General features: G+C 41.4%; 1 protein-coding gene and 1 pseudogene across 2 annotated transcripts in view; one reads left to right on the top strand and one right to left on the bottom strand.

Annotated features, from left to right (window-relative positions):
- NAA16 (N-alpha-acetyltransferase 16, NatA auxiliary subunit) overlaps positions 1–15,536 on the top strand; it is a 38,359-nt gene extending 22,823 nt beyond the window's left edge. Inside the window, exons 10-20 of the mRNA XM_081014375.1 lie at positions 344–416; positions 562–731; positions 2,777–2,929; positions 5,194–5,322; positions 5,520–5,733; positions 7,598–7,791; positions 8,745–8,853; positions 10,309–10,407; positions 10,525–10,668; positions 13,132–13,229; positions 14,084–15,536. Of these exons, the coding sequence (XP_080870501.1) occupies positions 344–416; positions 562–731; positions 2,777–2,929; positions 5,194–5,322; positions 5,520–5,733; positions 7,598–7,791; positions 8,745–8,853; positions 10,309–10,407; positions 10,525–10,668; positions 13,132–13,229; positions 14,084–14,284 (1,584 nt within the window). The 3' untranslated portion in view covers positions 14,285–15,536. The remainder of the gene's footprint in view (positions 1–343; positions 417–561; positions 732–2,776; positions 2,930–5,193; positions 5,323–5,519; positions 5,734–7,597; positions 7,792–8,744; positions 8,854–10,308; positions 10,408–10,524; positions 10,669–13,131; positions 13,230–14,083) is intronic.
- LOC308481737 (large ribosomal subunit protein uL15 pseudogene) lies at positions 10,691–12,380 on the bottom strand (annotated as a pseudogene). The gene has a single exon. The product of its transcript is annotated as a large ribosomal subunit protein uL15 pseudogene (transcript).
- Positions 15,537–19,017: the final 3,481 nt, after the last annotated feature.

Raw genomic sequence — 19,017 nt, forward strand, 5'->3', positions numbered from 1 at the left:
TAACCTTTATTGTAAAGAGAAAGGAAAGGGATCCTCACCGCTTTGGATATAACGGGTGATATCCAGTGTTGGTTATACTCTGAGTAGACCATTAGATCAATGGTTTGATGCCACTAGCTTTTACATGTTCCGATTTTGCTCTGGGAATAAACTAGGTGCGGATTATTTGTTTTGCAAAACATAATGTATTATACAGATTTTAGTATTGTTTTAAGTTAGTTAGAAGTATTAGCACTATTCATTTGGCATGATTAGCTGTATCTGGATAATATATCAAATTGAATGCAATGTGATTTAAAGAAAAAATCAAGTTAAAATAAACTTGGCAACTATATTTTTATAGGTTTCTACGATCCAAGAGCTTGTTACTGGTTACGAAGCTTCTTTGAAAACCTGTGACTTGTTCAGTCCATATGGTAGGTTTCATTATTCATGAATTGTAGCTAAAAAGCAGCTTTTAATCCTTATTTTAGCTCTCTTGGTAGACCTCCAAACAGACATAATAATAAGTAAGCATTTTAATTTCTTGCCAAATTTTCTGACACGTATGTATCATTGCAGAAAATGGCGATCAAGAGCCACCGACAACTCTGCTTTGGGTTCGCTATTTCCTTGCACAGCACTTTGACAAACTGGGTCAGTTTTCCGTGGCCTTGGATTACATTAATTCTGCCGTTGCAAGTACGCCAACACTAATAGAGTTGTTCTGTCTGAAAGCAAAAATTTATAAGGTAATATTGGCATAAATGTCTCAGAAATGGAATATGTAATCAGTGTATATCCTTTTCATAGGAGCTGATAGACATTTTATGTTGAGATAAGAACAGAACCACTCTTACCAGATCAAAGGAAAGCAATGCACAATGTTTTCAATGAAGCAGCTAAAGTAATGTTAAGTGCAAAACCAAAACATCTAGAAATCACAAGCATATCATTAAAAACGCCGAAAGAGTTTTTGCATGGGCAAGACCCAGCTTTCAGTCTGCTTTTGTAGGAGAACGACCTTCCTAGCCACTCATAATCAGAACCAAGGTGCTCCAAGAACCCTAATAGCTAGTCCTATCTTAAACTCTCAGGTACCCATGTAAGCCCAAAAGAAAGCTACTACTTCTCCCTTTCTGGAACAGGTAAATTTTAGCATTTCAATTTCAATCTCTCCCTTTCTCCCTCCCTCTCTCACTCTTCTGGCTTCCTCTTGAGGCCTAGTCCCACAGCATCAGCATTTTGAACTTGCCCATTCCAAGCCTCCATTATGCCCCGCTGAATTCCAAGCACCCTTCCCTCTCCTTATGCAGCAATGGCAGTTCTTTCCACCTCTGTTTCCCTTTCCTTCTCCATCTGCCTGCGGACTGTCTCGCCAGAGTGGTGCATGCTCTGATTATCTCCCGCTTGGACTACTGCAATGCACTCTACGTGGGGCTACCTTTGAAGGTGACTCGGAAACTACAACTAATCCAGAATGCGGCAGCTAGACTGGTGACTGGGGGCGGCCGCCGAGACCATATAACACCGGTCTTGAAAGACCTACATTGGCTCCCAGTACGTTTCCGAGCACAATTCAAAGTGTTGGTGCTGACCTTTAAAGCCCTAAACGGCCTCGGTCCAGTATACCTGAAGGAGCGTCCCCACCCCCATCGTTATGCCCGGACACTGAGGTCCAGCACCGAGGGCCTTCTGGCGGTTCCCTCATTGCGAGAAGCAAAGCTACAGGGAACCAGGCAGAGGGCCTTCTCGGTAGTGGCGCCCGCCCTGTGGAACGCCCTTCCAGCAGATGTCAAAGCGATAAACAACTACCTGACATTCAGAAGACATCTTAAGGCAGCCCTGTTCAGGGAAGTTTTTAACGTGTGATATTTTACTGTATTTTTGGTTTCTATGGAAGCCGCCCAGAGTGGCTGGGGAGGCCCAGCCAGATGGGTGGGGTATAAATAATAAATTATTATTATTATTATTATTATTATTATTATTTATTATCTCCATAGAATCAGCTAAATTTTACCCAGGGTAAAACTTGAAATTAATGAACACGATTTCACCAAGTTTACTCTTAGCTGAATATCACTCAGTGAATTTCTGTGTGGCCTGTACATGTATCCACTTGTCCCTGTATTTCTTATCAATCAAAGTGGCTTTTTCCACCTCTAGCTGTAATATGTGTTCCAATGCTGTCTACCTGCACCCCACCCACAAATTATTGGTATACTAGACCCCAGATCTTGGATAGCATGCTGCGGTTGGATCTATATGTACATGTGCATGACCAAGGCCTTAGTGTTCGCTCCTTTGTCCATGGCCTCTTGCAGCAGTCAGAAAAGGGACAAACAAAAGTAATTCATAATAAATTGTTCATACGAAATGTTTGTGATCATCGTCTTTTTGCGGAAGCAAATAGTGGGCTTGGACTATGGAAATGGTTTTTGTTTTCAATGTAAAATGTGAGCAGCTCTCACTCAAAGTTAGTAAAGGTTCTGTGCTTCTTCCATACTCAGATATTTAATGCTAACATAATTTTGCCAGACCTGTGAAGCTTGACATAGGCACTGAAGTCTGAACATGATCCTTTGTTGTTAACTTCTTTTTTTAGTTTTCATCGGATCAATATCTTCAGAGCTACGTTTCACACAGCAAAGCATAATAAGATTGGCTGAGATTTGTGCATGCAAAATGTTTCGGAAAGGGGAGATGCACGTGCGCGTTACAGTTCTCAGAGCTTACACAATATGCCTGTTACTGACATTGAAAATTAAGTATTAAACTCTTCCCTTTCCCTCAATAGCATGTAGGCAACCTAAAGGAGGCTGCCAAATGGATGGATGAGGCGCAGTCCTTGGATACAGCCGATAGATTCATCAACTCCAAATGTGCAAAGTATATGCTGAGAGCAAATATGGTGAAGGATGCAGAAGAGATGTGTTCCAAGTTCACACGGGTAGGAGATATATTTTAAATAGAGGTTGGTTGCGTATTTGTTTTGAAAATTTCCTCTGTCAGTTTCAGATTTTTTTAATTTTATTATTATTATAAGTCATTGGTAGCAGAATTGTATGATGCAGGAAAAATTCACCTAACTTCAAATTGAGCCAAGATAATAGTACTGATGAATTTCCAGGAACAGAATAGTTCTATTTTCCCCCTGTAATCTTTAAATATATTTTAGCTATTTCACTGCAGTATGAAACAGCTTCATCATGAGTAACCCTGTCACAGTAAATGAATTACTCATGAGGAGGCTGGAAGTTTTAGTGGGAGCAAATTCCATGTCCATAGACTAGCCAACTAAAAGTCAACATTTTTCATTAAGATGCATAGGCTAACTTGGTGGTGAAAGAAATACAGGCATCGTTACTACTGAAGACTACGTTTAAATTTCGTAAATTATTAAATAGACTGCAGGCTACAATCCTGTACCCATTTACCTTGGAGTAAGCCCAGTTTAACTCAGTGGGACTGGCTATTGGAACTGTATGTGCAAGATTGCATTGTAAAAATCTTTGAAATGTCTTCCCATTCAGGCAGTTCTTCACATTGCCAAATTTTCCATTGGCATTTGACCTTTTGTAAGGTCTCCGTTCATTTTGACTGGGAAGCCCAGCCAGATGGGCGGGGAATGAATGAATGAAAAACTATAATATAATATAATATAATATAATATAATATAATATAATATACAGTCACATTGCCAGTACGGTGTTGAGTGGTTGCCTTGATGACCACAGAGGGAAAGGAGTTGTTCAGATTTGCTTTTTTTTTTTTTTAATTAATATTTATTAAAGTTTCAGAAAAGAAATAAAATCACATTAATAAACAAGAAAAATTTAAAAAGAAAAAAGAAAAATACACAATACAAAATAGAGAATACAAAATACAAAGAGAGAAAAAGAGAAAAAAACAGTTAAAAACAATTCCGTCTTTTCATAACTTCTTTTACATTTACTTGTTTCCCGGACTTCCTCATACCTCCCTCTTTTGTATTCCAGTTCAGTTTGTTAGACCAGCAGTTTCTTTCTCTCCTTTTTAATCCCAATCCTTAATCTTAATATATTGTGACATTAGATTTTTACCTATTTAAAACCAATTTTTCCATTCTTTTAACCTTTTTAATCCTAATCCTTAATCTTAATATATTTATAACTTTAAAACCTGTACAGCTAGAAGCCACTTAACTTCAATCCAACATCACTCTAACATTCATTAATTTTGCAATGTTTCTGTAAATAATCTTTAAATTTCTTCCAATCTTCTTCCACCGACTCTTCTCCCTGGTCCAGATTTGCTTTTCTTGGACCTCAGTCCTTTACCCTCTTACCTAGGAGTAAGCCTCATGGACATGAATAGGACTTACTTTTGAGTAGCTATGTATAGGATTACCCTCTTAGTGTTGCACCTCGTGTCTTCACTATTAAAATTCCCTGCCTTCTTGAGCTGTCAGTCATTAATTAAACAAGACCACATTTATAGCTTTTTGCACACAGTGTTTGCTACTACATGAGAAATATTGTCTGGTCTTCTTAAGAACACCTCCCTTATCTCTGCCTCTTTTACAGTGAAAGTGCCCACATTCTCGTTTCTGTATGAATGAAATATTGCCCTTCTCACAGACTTTCCCCTTAGCTGAATAGAAAAAGTATGCATTAGGTAAAGCCTTTGGAAAAGGGAAAAGAATAGGATACTTTATAAGACTGGGGGTTGCCAATATGATGCCCTCCAGGTTTTGTTGGAGAACAACTCCTGTCACCCGCTGCCTGACCATGGATTGTGGTGGTCAGGGCTATGGCAGTGGCTTGGTTCTGCAACATCTGAAAGCGCTACATTTGCTATCCCTGCACTCAATAATTGAAAAATCCAGAAATCAATAATTATCTTCTTTTTAAAAGACATCTGAAGGCAGCCCTGTTTAGGGAAGTTTTTAATATTTAATGCTGTATTGTTTTTAACACTTGATTGGAAGCCGCCCAGAGTGGCTGGGGAAACTCAGCCAGATGGGCGGGGTATAAATAATAAATTATTATTAATTATTATTATTATCCAAAGAATCATATCAGTTATTTATTGTTAAAGCATTCTTATAGGATATCATAGGGCTGTGTGTGTGTGTGTGTGTGTGGATGGATAGACAGATAGATAGATCTCACACATATACATATAAATTTAAACGACTGTTGATCCCACACAATACTTTTTTATTTATTTCAGGAAGGAACTTCTGCCATGGAGAATCTGAATGAAATGCAGTGCATGTGGTTCCAAACAGAATGCGCTTTAGCTTTTCAGAGACTAGGGAAATATGGAGATGCCTTGAAAAAGTGCCATGAAGTGGAGAGGGTAAGTAGGTAAACAGATTGCTTTTTCCTGACTACCGCTTCTCATAAGCAACATGAGCTTTGTTAACTTGCCACCTGCTTTAAAGTTGCCGAAAAACTTATTTCGAAAAAGCTGTAAGCACACCTAGGAAGCTGCCTTATTTGTCCATCTAGTAAACTGCATCATAAAAAATAGTATCCTCTTTTATTTTTTTAAAGCACTTTTTTGAGATAACAGATGATCAATTTGACTTCCACACCTACTGCATGAGAAAGATGACACTCCGTGCCTATGTGGACCTCTTGAGGTTGGAAGACATTCTCAGGCAACATGCCTTCTACTTCAAGGCGGCTCGCTCAGCAATTGAAATCTACCTGAAGCTATATGATAACCCGCTAGCCAATGAAAGCAAAGAACAAGAAGTAAATTCAGGTATTGAAGCAATAATTTAGATAGTGTGAGTATAAAAAGCTTTGTACAGAAGTGTTCACTGCTGAAAATGTAAAGCAGCAGTGGTGGTATATGTAAAGGAAACTTATTTTATACAGGGCTGGGGAGAATCATCTGCTGAAATGGTTGTAAAAATGGCTTAATAATCAGTGCAGTATTAAGAATTTAAAACAGGGATTTCCAGCCTTTTTGTGCCCACATACACATTTGAAAACTGGGAAAACTGATTGCCATTCATACACCACAACCGTTGAACACACCTAAATCTGTTGTGTTGGCTGCTGCAGGCACCAAGTTGATGGACCCTGATCCAGCACAGAATTTAGATGGTTGAAAATCTTCATTTTAGGGTTGTTGTTTATCCATACAGAGAGATTTCTCTGAATCTCAATATTTCCCCCCATCCCCTCCGTGGGGCCTATTGTCAACGTTTTCAACTGCATATTACCGTATTTTTCGCTCCATTGGACGCAGTTTTTCCCCTACAAAAATTGAGGGGAAATGTGTGTGCGTCCTATGGAACGAATGCAGGCTTGTGCCATAGCTGCGCGCAACCCCTCCGGCAGGGAGAGGCTGCACAGGGCTATGGTTTCTTTAGCTCCACGCAGCCTCTGACGGCAGGGAGAGATTGCGCGGGGCTAAAGAGGAAGCCAAAGCAGCCAAAGCAATCCATCCCGCTTGCTGCCTTGGCTTGTTCCATAGCCGCGCGCAACCCCTCTGGCAGGGAGAGGCTGCATGGGGCTATGGCTTCTTTAGCTCCACGCAGCCTCTCCTGGCAGGAGAGTTGTGCAGTTGAAGGAAAGGTAATTGTCAGGGAACTGACATCGGAGCGGGAGGCGAAGGGGAGGCTCCTAGATGATGCTGGAGAAGGACCCAGCAGCAGGGGGAGAAGCAGCTCAGTGGAGGGGGAAGCATTTAAGCGCAACACCAGGAACAAAGGTGGGCAGATGGGGGAATCGGAGAGAGGGCTCCCGGACTCTTCACTGGAACTCAGTGAGGAGGGGACAGGTCCTCCGCTACCTACGCCCTCCCTGCGCAGAAGGCTCCCGCGCAGTGAGAGGAGGAGGAGACTGGGTGTCAAACAACTCTTATGTTGGAAGAGATTCAAGAAACGCCCACTGACGGATTCTGCCAGTGACTGAGGCAGTCATGATTAGAAAGGGCTGTGCAGTCAGAAAGGTTTAACAAGGCAAATTAGCCTAGAGAGGCACCAGTTTACGCACGAGTAACTCATACTCATCACAGTAATGGTAGAACTTTTAGCCGTTAACTGAAATGTTCTACAACAAAACGCTTTCCTCTGGTGTTCACAGAACCACGTGTCATTTAGATCACTGCAGAAAGGAAAATCTGTTGTTGCTTCAAGCAGCAAAAGCGTTCACGTATGATGCTTCTGTTTACTTCCCTGTCAGAAAATATAGTTCTCTTAACTCACTGATGCTTCTGTGCATACACAGGCTGAGACCTATATAAATTTATAGGAGTTCACACTTTTCTCCATTGTGCAAATTGCAATTTATTCCTACAGTCTGCTTCCTATCTTTTAACCATAGCATATCTACCTCTTATCCCAAAATTGCTACGTTTTCTTGAGAAATTTTGATGAGGGACCTTGCCAAAAAGTTTCTGAACCTGAAGCGCATAGTGTGTACTGGAGTGCTTATAGCTAGCTTTTAAGAATCCTGAAGGTTTATTTAAACAATAAATTAAGAGTTACTTCTTTTATTTGTTTATTTTGTGTTTTTGTATAGTAAAGGCATTTAATGAAGTGATATTTAAATATGACACTATATTTTTTCATAAACCCAGCATTTCGTATGGTTTGTAAATCTCCTATTACTTGTAGAAAACCTTTCGGCCAAAGAACTTAAGAAAATGCTTAGTAAGCAAAGACGAGCACAGAAGAAAGCTAAACTGGAAGAGGAGAGAAAGCACGCAGAGCGAGAGAGGCAGCAGAAGAACCAAAAGAAGAAGCGAGAGGAGGAAGAGGAAGAAACCAGTGGTCCCAAGGAAGAATTAGTTCCTGAAAAACTGGAAAGGGTAGATTTGTTTCTCCTTTTCTATATTTGTTAAACATCGCATATTCAAAACCTTCTTCACTGTGCCATATCAAACCAAAATATTTACCGGAAGGTTGGGGTCAGTTAACTCACTGGCCTGACATGTAGACCGCACATATGATGTTCACAATCTTGGATTCACATGTGCCGCTTTGTCTCGAATGTGCCAACTGATCAAGCACATTCTGGGGGATGTACATGACTGATCAGATGACAGACACATTGTACATGCTGGAAGAGGGGCATCAAGATCAAAGCAAGCATTTTGCTGCTTTCTTCTGAACTTTTAAGAGTTCTGTGAAACTTGGTTTTGCTCACATAATTCTCTTCCACTGAGCTCCTGTTCCAAACCTTTCTTGGTATCATGTTTGTTCAGCAGAGTTGCTTTTAATTCCTTCCTGTGTTTCGTCTATTGAGTGTTGTTCTCAAGAGTAGGCTTTATGGTCATACATTTGTTCCCTCAACTTTGTCCCATCTTCCTTGCTGCAAGAGAAGTGAACAGTCACATTGGGAAATCCCCTGTTTGAATAACAATGGGGTTATTTAGGTAGGGCATTAAGTTCTCTGCCCAGTGATGATGACAAAGCAGGGAGCCCGTTAACCTGAAACTTGCTTTCAGTTTCCCTCTATAGGGTGGATCCCGGGGAGAAAATGAACAGCTGTTGGGCATTTTGTAATTCCTAAAGTACCATTATATTGTAGTTGTTGGGATGGCTCAAAGTTACGTCCAAGATGCCAAGCTCCTTCTTAAGTATTTATACAACTCAACCTGTTTCGTTGACTAGCTGTCTTTTAGAAGGGCGGGTAACTATGATAAACACTATTAAATGCATTGTGTGCAAAAATACATCAGTAAGATTATTGCAAGCTTGATCTTTAGAGACTTTTTTGGTATGACTTCAGTTTATAACTAACTTGAATTTCTTTTGGCAGGTTGGCAATCCATTAGAGGAAGCTATTAAGTTCCTTATACCACTTAAGACTCTTGCGGCTGATAACATAGACACACATCTTTTAGCATTTGACATTTATTTAAGGAAAGGTAAAGTATATGTAATTGTGAAACAGGATTGTGAAATAACAGGATGATTTTGTAATAGTTACATGTGTAGATTTATCCATTATTACATAGTTTTCAGGTTACCTGTCTGCAAAAACACTAGTCATCTCTGGGCTTGACTTACTGGGTTTTCCATTGTCTCACCTTGGTCACAACTGTCCGGCACTGCTGCTCAAATTATTCAGTTTTCTTATTGCTCTCTGCACATAATGCCTGTCCTTAAATCCCTGCCCTGGCACCCTTTTTGCTCCCAGTTTCTGTGCAAGCTTCTTATCAAGACCTCCCTCTCCCCCCACCCCCTTGTCTCTCCATTTTTATATACCAACATATTCCTGTATTTTGGTTTCATTGGTCCAGCTCCACAATCCTTGGGTGTCCAAAGTTCTCCTGCCACCTCAAACAACACCATTTCTTATTTCCTGCCACTTACGCCTGAAACTTCCTCCCCATCGACCATCTCCCCTACTTCATTCAAATTCTCCTCCTCACCTTTTCTGTGATGCTTTTGCTACACTGTCATTCTCATAACCTTCGATGACTTAAATAACTTCACATTCAGCCCATCTACCCCTGCCTCCATTCACCTGCCCCTTCTCTGTTGTCTGCCTCAGGCCTGTTTCTTGGTTGTAAGCCCCTGTAATGGGCTGGCTGGGCACAGAGGAGTGGTGGGAGGCATCAGCTGGGGGACCTCCAAGGGAATCCCAGAAGCTCAGAGCCAGGGGACTGGTGATGGAATGGCAATGAGAGGTCAGAGGGAGAAGAAGGAGCAGATTTGGGGGGAGGAGGTGTCAGAAGCAGAAGAGGTAACAGGGTTTAGCGAGCAGGAAGAAGCAGTGGGAGAGAGCAGTTCAGACTCGGAGGCTGAAGCAGAGGCTGGAGAAGATGGTCAAGAGGCAGAGGGGAGACAGGTTCCTGAAGAAGCCAGGGAGTCTCCCCGTCCTTCTGCAACCACTTCTCTCCGCCTGGTCATCTAGAACACGCAGAGAAATGAAGAGCAGAACAGAGATTGGCTGTGCGCAGACACAGTCTATGACTGCTTGGGAAAGACCCTGGAGAGCAGGAGCCTTGGAGAGCAGTGGGGCCTTCAGTCTTTGCAGCTGCCTCATTCGGGCAAGATCTCCTGGGAAGAGTTTCTCAGACCACTAGGCCTGCGCTTTTGGGGCTTCTCTGAATAAAGAGTTAACTTCTCTGACACTGTATTTTTTTATTGCTGACCCACGTTTGACTTCAGCTCCTGGCAGCCCCATAGGGCAGGGACCTGGCCTTGCCTTGTTCATAAGCTGTCAGGTGCATATATAAATAATAGGGGTCTCCTTTATTTTGCATGTGACACATGAGCGAGAGTGTGTGTGCAGAATGGTTGTAACGCAGCAATACAAACAGATTATTCAAATGTAAATAACATCATAAAAACTAGTTCTTTGTTCTTGTATGCAGGAAAGTTTCTCTTAATGTTGCAGTCGGTTAAAAGAGCTTTTGCTATTGACAGTAATAACCCGTGGCTACATGAATGTTTAATTAAATTCTCCAAATGTGGTAAGTATAAGATAAATCTGCTGTTTGCATGCTGTAAAACTGTGCTTGGAACACTGAGGTACAGTCTTGTCAGATGGTAACAACTATGTGCTTTGTTGTTGTTTTTTGCTTTTTTAGTGTCTGATCATAGTAATTTGCCAGAAATTGTGAACAAAGTCCTAACCCAAGAAATGCAGAAGATTTTTATTAGTAAAGATTTGGAAAGTTTCAATGAAGAATTTCTCAGACGCAATTCTACCTCCATACGGCATCTGCTGTCAGGTTGGTTTATTTGTGTTTTAAAGGATGACATTATGCCAAGCCTGTGTTTTATGGTAGGACTTGAAGCAGGTTCAGGAGAAGAGCCCTGCTCCACAGACCAAAGGTCCATCTAGCCCAGGACTCTACCCCTGACAACCATAAACCTCTAGGAGGCTCCTAAGAAGGCTTGAAGGCAGCCTGGAGTTGGTCAGTCACCATGAATTCAAGTTCTTTAAGGTCCTCTGTCTTCTAAAGCTGGTGACAATCGTTCAGATAAAACAAGATGCTCTGGCTCATTACAGACTTCCTGGTTTATTCACTCCATGCCCTCCAAGTGTCCCTATTTTCCAGGGACAGTGCCGAAATTACGAAAGCCATTCCGGGTTTTTTATTTGATCCCGGAATGTCCCTGTCCTCTGCCTATGCTGCTGCCACCAAGCTTTGGGAGGAGGAGGTGGCGCTTGGCCTGAGCTGTGACGCTGCAAGGGAGCATCCCATTTCCTCTCTCTGGTCGCTGGTGCTAGCCTCATCCCTTGGGCTGCTCAAAGTGGCTGCTGGAGAGCAGGCAAGGAGGAGGGTCTGTGGAGGCCCACCCAGCCTGGTGTGACACATCGGCTCTGAGGCGCAGACAGAGGGCAGGGCTGCCCTGGGCAGGAAGAAAGGGGAAGCGGAACAGAGTGCAAGGAGTCTTGATTTTTCTTTTTTAAGCTGAAACGATGTTTATTTAAATCTGAGCACATAGAGAAGTCCTTATGCTAACTAGCACACAACCTCCACCAACTTCTTTTATTTTTTCTTCTGCTTTTCTGCTGAAGAACTTTGCTTTTGCAACTACAGGCTGCTTGGGCAGTTTCCCCTTGCCCAGGACTGTATAATAACCTGAGCGCACAACATCAATTACAGGTGATAATCCGGCTGGATTTTTGGCATACTTGAGCCTTGTCTGCTCACTAACAAGCGCCCACAGTTTTTCCAGGTTGACTGTGGGACAGAAGTGCTGGTTTTTCTTCAAGTGGTAATCCTTTCCAAAATAACCAGGATGGTATCTATCAAAGTTAATTATTGTGGTGGTGCTGACCTCCAGCATTACCACATCCTCCAGGATGCTTTCTATGCTTACCAATACGACCATGGCCATGGCTGACGTGACCTCACAGTTTCCTGGTCTTCCTCAGCCTTGAAGGCATCTTGGCGGCTCCAAGGAGATAAAGGAAAAGAGTGCTCCTCTCGTGAGATTTCACGGAAAGGAAGGAGTCTTGAATTTTAAAAACAATGCTTTGTGTGTCCGTGTCTAATCTTGCCCCTTTCTAAAATTTATGTATTGGTTTGTGTTTTTCTTTCTGCAAATCTACCAAAGAATAAAATAAAATTGGGATTAAGGGGTTTTTGCAGGACGGTGGAGGGGGTATCTCTCGTCTGCTGTTGCTCCACAGCCATTAGTATTCAGAGGCGGAGTACCTCTGAACATGGAGGTCCCATGTAATCAGTATGACTCATAGCCATGGTACATTTCTTCTCCATGAATTGGAGAATTTGGCAAACACTCCAGCTAGTGGCAATGAACTCCATAACTTGGGTGAAGCAGCCCTTCCACCGTCCGGAATGTGCTGCTGGTCAGTTTCATTAGATGATTCCTAGCATTATCACTTCCAAGTTCAGAAGGAAGGAAAGTCTAAATCAGACAGGGCCAAAGTTGGCCCTCCAGATGTTTTGGGACTACAACTCCCATCATCCCTCGCTAACAGGACCAGTTGTCAGGGATGATGGGAATTGTAGTCCCAAAACATCTGGAGGGCCAAGTTTGGCCATGCCTGGCCTAAATGAAGACTGAGAACTTGAAAAAACATTGCTAATTGTTGTCTTCATCATTTTGCAGTTTTATATATGTGTTTAGTCTACCACCAGTCTTTATGGGCTGAGGATTTCCATCTCTGTCGTCCCCATTGTCTTCTATTATTAGAATGCCTTCCCCCATTACTTCATCAGGTCTTTCCCATGGGGTTTTCTTACTCTGTTATCTTTTTCTTTTGTGTGGTGTCTATTCTTAGTGGCTTCCGAACTGTAACTCACAATTTCAGGTCGTTAGCATGGATCTTGCTACATTTGCTGCCCTTTAAAAGTCATGTTTATTGTTAAATACACAGCCAAATTACAAAGCTAAATTACTTTAATTACTTTAATGAGGTAACTGTGGATAATTGAACTTAATTTTCTCTTGTCTTCATTAATTGCTTTAGTACCTGTGGCAAATAAAAAATATATTCAGATTTTGTGTCATGGTTCGCCTTTAATTTAGACTTATTGGAGTTCAACGTGTAATGGTTGCAGTGAGAATTTGAAGTCAAATACCCGGTTCTGAGTGAAGTAAGGTTTTTCCCCCTCCCAGAACCTCAGAATAATTGAGGTCATATCAATTAAACATATCATTAAGTTCTCCCTTTGAATGGTTTCCCTGTTCATAAATCTATGCCACTTCTTTTTCAGGTGCCAAGATGATGTATTTCCTGGACAACTCAAGACAAGAGAAAGCTATTGGCATTGCGACTAAACTAGATGAAACGATGACAGACAAAAATGTGAAGGTAATTCATTATTACGATTGTGAAACTGAAGTTTCTAGATAGTATGCTGTTGTGAATAGTGCATGAGGTGACATGTGCATGAGCAGGTGTGGGGAACCTTTAGCCCCTGGGTAGGCAAACTATGGCCCAGGGGCTGGATGCGGCCCAATCGCCTTCTCAATCCGGCCCGCGGACGGTCCGGGAATCAGTGTGTTTTTACATAAGTAGAATGTGTCCTTTTATTTAAAATGCATCTCTGGATTATTTGTGGGGCATAGGAATTCGTTCATTTCCCCAAAAAAAATTTAGTCCGGCCCCCCACAAGGTCTGAGGGACAGTGGACCGGCCCCCTGCTAAAAAACTTTGCTGACCACTGCTTTAGCCCTTCTTATGTTGTACTGCAACTCCCATCACCCCTGATCATTGGCCATGCTTGCTAGTGCTTATGGGAGTTGCAGTTCAGCTGAAGCTTACCCACTCCTGTATTAGAGGATAAACGGGAAGGTAAACAGCGTTTCCGTGCGCTCTGGTTTCCGTCACGGTGTCCCGTTGCACCAGAAGCGGTTTAGTCCTGCTGGCCACGTTACCTGGAAAGCTGTCTGTGGACAAAACGCCTGCTCCTTCAGCCTGAAAGCGAGATGAGCGCTGCAACCCCATAGTCTCCTTTGACTGGACTTAACTGTCCAGGGATCCTTTACCTTACCTATTAGAGGATAACACATGGAAGAAAGTATTTTGACTTCCAGTGGAAAAGAAAAAAGATCGCGGCAGCAGCCCTACACTTGAGAGAGGAGCTAATAGGGAGGGGTGTTTCTGTTGGGATTATTTTGTGGAAGACACCCCAACTTAAAAATAATCCTTTTTTCTGTCTTCAGACTTTAACAACAGTTTTGGAATCCTTACTTGATGGCAGCTTTGGAGTCAGCCCCACCCAGAGCGATGAGTATCGGCTGGCCTGCCACAAACTCTTTCCTTTAGCATCTGCATTTGTCTCTCCCACGAAGGAAGATGATGGTAGCTTTGCATCGATCAATCATACAGCCATTCATCACAATGTGCTGTCCAATGAAATTTAAAGCCGAGCAATGAATGGGATTGTGCTCTCTTCCACACTGGTTGAACATAGTTCAGGGTTTCTACTTCCGAACACATTGGAAAAATTCAAACAGGCAGTTGAATGAAAATGTCCTGTGCTATGAGCTCATTTCTCTCAACAGGAGCTGCTGATATTTATGTAGACATCTATCTCTGCATAATACTGGTTATGTTTATATTTGTACAGTTATGGATCTTTTTATCCAAAATCATGGACACAAGAGATTGACCATTCACATGAATGCTGTTACATACTCAAATAAGGACAGCCACTTCTTATAAAACCTATTGGATTAGCAAACTTGGCAAGTTAAAAGGGTTATCATACTTGTCCATTGTTTTCAGCTTTTTTATTTGTTTCTTTCAAAGCACAAATCCTAATTATGGGTGAGGGCAATTTTCTGTTTATTTAAAGCATTTTATGAAAACTGTGCTTAATTCGGAGAGCTTATTTGTGTTTTTAAATTGGTATGCTTTTTTTAAAAAAAGCTATAACCTCCTTTTTCTCGTAACTATTAGTTTGAACTGTTTATTAAATATTTTTGAACTATTGAATACCCGCTATTACTGTTTAGATACTTGTTTCTTCACCACTTACAAATTTTGAAATATTATTCCACTTTTTTGGGGGGGGCGAGGGTACGACAACATAGAATGTGGCCAATCCCAGATAATAAGTTATGTTTAAATATGATGTTGAGCTCTGTTAAAACTCACAAGAAGTGAACTTCAGTTTTTGCTGAAGGATTGATTTAAGTGCTATAAAGCAATTAGTGGTTAATATTTACTTTAACAAATTTAAATGAGCACAATTAGTTTGTCTACAAATCACAGTTAATATTTTTCTTTGTATTTTGGTGCATTAATCCAAATGGATTATGTCTACAACATATCAAAGTTCTAAGTCAACCATCTTAAATGTTTTACTTCATGGCATCAATGGCTATTCATGACAACTTTATATAAACTGCTGTCCAAACTTAAAATACACCCTGGCTTGTACAGAAAATCCATTTTCTGAAAAATAATCGAACCAGTTTATTTTCCTTTTTATGGTTAATGTAAATATTTAAGTAATATTACTTAGGCCCTATGCAAAATCCAAGAAGGGAAGTTTTATCAAGACAGACAGTTACCTTGAAGACAGTCTCTTCTGACATAGTTGAATGAAAAATTCACTGTAAAATAATGCCAACTGATGTAATGCTGTAATAAATTATTTTGTACACATTGGCTCTGGTTTTGTGTTTCTATATATATTGAATGTTTATTTTTACGGGGCCGTGGTCATGAAATCTTTCTTTTAAAAACTATGAAAATGATGACCACAGGATACTGCCTTAGACCAAATCAGACCATTGCTCCATCTAACTCAATATTGTCTACTCAGTCTGGTAGTAGCTCTCTAAGTTTCCAAATAAGATAATTTCCCCAGATCTTATCTGAAGACAACAGGGATTAGAAATTGGGGCCTTCCGCATTCAAGGTAAATGTTCTACCACTGAGCTGTGGAATTTTTGAGCCACATGTTGACCTGGAGGGGGTTTCTAGTAGATCAGAACTTACCACCACCATGTGATCGCCTTGTCTGTCAGCAGTGGTTTTCTAAGGCAGAGTTTATCCATCAGGTTATCAGGAAAGATCCACATCTCCCATTGGTAAACGTGTGTCAACAACAAGAACCTGAAGAACAAGCCTTGTTGGCTGATGGACACTTGTTTCACCTTTGCTAAACATTGGAGAGACTTAGAAGGAAGACTGACTGATTGATTGATTGATTGATTGAATTTACCATATATACCGCCCTATACCTGAAGGTCTCAGGGCCGTTCACACAACCTCCTCCTGCACTGGTTTAATTTAGCTCTTCTTTCAGATCCAAATGCAGAACACTGGGTTTTGTGAAGGTTTCTCTAGGGTTTCGGTGTTAACTAATTCTAATATCCATTGTGGGATGTTCATGAATCTCAGTGAGAAAGGAAATATGTAAGAAGTCTCTAAAGGCAAAAGATGAGTTTTATAAACAAATGCACGCATGCATGCACACTCACATATTCTATATTGCTTTGAGGAGCTCGCTTCCAGGTCACCGATTCAAAACACAGCTTTTAGCATTTGTTAATTATTATGTTAATGCCTCTGTGATTTCTTACGTTAAGATGCCTTCTTGGCTCCCGCTCAAGTTCTGCTGTTAGACATCTGTTCACATTACAAAATCCACAATCGTAGTGAAGTTAGACTGCCAAATTCAGTAGCGGCTTCTGGGTTTGAATTTATCCGATTCTTGTAATATGATGTAATAGAAGCAGATTGGTAAAAGCTCACTTTCTTGAGTTACCTGCTAAGTCACAGACTTATTTGCCTGTTTATCCCCTTCACCCTGGGATCCCACAGCTAATTCTTCCCTGGTCTCCTCGCTGGCCCAAATAGGACTAATTTAGCCAGCTAGATCATCTGGTGATCACCTAATGTTTATTGGATGGATTTTCCCCTAAATTGATTTTTGAATTCTGAATTTATTGTTATTCACATTTTATACTGTATTTTAGGCTGTTTTTTGTTGCATCAATTAATGTTTTAAATTTGTCAGCTGCCCTGAGCCTGGTTTTCTGAACCAGGAAGGGTGAGGTATAAATAAAAAATTATTATTATTATTATTATTATTATTATTATTAATGGCATCCTATAGAATAAAAGCTCTCTTGGTGCTTACAGTAAGTAAATATAAAAGCAATCATTTCTTGACTGGAAGGTTCTTGGGGTGATCATGTTTGCTTTGCACTGAAAGAAGGGAGTTGTTGTTGTTTAGTCATTTAGTCGTGTCCGACTCTTTGTGACCCCATGGACCAGAGCACGCCAGGCACTCCTGTCTTCCACTGCCTCCTGCAGCTTGGTCAAACTCATGGTGGTAGCTTCGAGAACACTGTCCAACTATCTCGTCCTCTGTCGTCCCCTTCTCCTTGTGCCCTCCATCTTTCCCAACACCAGGGTCTTTTCCAGGGAGTCTTCTCATCTCATGAGGTGGCCAAAGTATTGGAGCCTTAGCTTCAGGATCTGTCCTTCCAGTGAGCGCTCAGGGCTGATTTCCTTAAGAATGGATACGTTTGATCTTCTTGCAGCCCATGGGACTCTCAGAGTCTCCTCCAGCACCATCATTCAAAAGCATCAATTCTTCGGCGACCAGCCTTCTTTATGGTCCAGCTCTCACTTCCATACATCACTACTGGGAAAACCATAGCTTTAACTATACGGACCTTTGTTGGCAAGGTGATGTCTCTGCTTTTTAAAGAAGGGAGTACTGCACATTAATGCCTGCTCACCGCAGCTCAGCCCCCTGACCTTGGCTTTCAGCAGAAGAGCTGGAGGGAGATCCATGGGGCAGGAACATGCGGCGCAAGGAGGAGCCTTGGGCAACAGGGCCGCTCAGTCCCAGGAAGGGGCCTCCAGGGGTACGGCTGTACACTTGCATGCTCACTGTTCAGAGCTGCTCCTGGCTCCATTGGGGGGTGGGGGGCAGAGCAAGTGGACCCCTTGGGTGTTGGGTTGAAAATCACGACAGACGAGTGGCAGGTGTCATATGAGAGGCGTCTGCCGGGGCAAGCCCCGGGAACTCTCTTTTATTGAATATTACAAACATTGCCACAGGTGTGCTTGTGGCTGATTGGTTGATACAAACACAAAGCATCTTGTTGCTGATTGGTTAACATAGGTACAAGGCGGGAATTACATATAACTATTTATCACTGATAGATCAAAGGCTGAGAAACGGAGCTGGAACTAGACAGGCATGAATCCTCCTAATTAAATTATAACTAAAGATTGATATTGAAAGAACATAACATGAAAGAATACAACAATCACGTTCCGTAGATGTGGTCAGCAATGCATTAAGAACAGGTCAGGATACACTGTTTCATGAACTCAATGGGAACTGTTCAGAACATTCTCAGACTCTTGTGCAGAGGCAAAAACTTCCCAGAATGCAAGAGAAAAGAAGCAATAGTTCTCATAGCAAGACTTAATGCCACAGTTATGTGCAGAAAGAGAACTGCAGAAAGAGAACTTCCCTTTACTTGGGCATGGAGGCAGAGCACTTGGAGGGGCCACTCCTTGTAGCCTTCCTTCTCATAGCTGTCAACTGTCCCATATTTGGCGGGAAACTCCCTTATCCCAGCGCCGTGTCCCGCTGCTGTCCCGGATTGATGATGTCCCTTAAATTTCCCAGATTTCAGATGCGGAGACTCAGGAACATTCTACCATATGTGGTGGATATGTAGGAAAATACAGGTATTCTGGGAGAGTATACATGTAGAACTGCAAAAAATGCTAAAGATCTCTTTCAGTAAAAAACCAGAGGCCTACCTCCTGGGAATAACAGATTTGGATATTCCACAAAAGAGGAAGGGTATCTTTTTATATGCGACTGCGGCAGCAAGAGTTTTGATCGCAGCAAAATGCAAGAGTAATGAAATCCCCTCTATTCAAGATTGGATCCAAAAGCTGACAGAATATGCTGAATTAGATGGTTTATCAGAAAAAATAAAGAATAAATCAAAACAGGAATTTGTTTCTAAATGGGAGGTTTTTAAAGAATATCTGAAAAAGGAATATAGTAGTTTAAATTCTGTTGCAGCATTCGAGGAACTTCAGTAATAGTTGCAAGTAGATATAAGAAATTAGATTTAATGAGAATAAGTTTAATTATGAAAAAAAA

The sequence above is a fragment of the Podarcis pityusensis genome, assembly GCF_964106645.2.
Source record: "Podarcis pityusensis genome assembly, chromosome: 7".
In the NCBI taxonomy this organism is placed as follows: Eukaryota; Metazoa; Chordata; class Lepidosauria; order Squamata; family Lacertidae; genus Podarcis; species Podarcis pityusensis.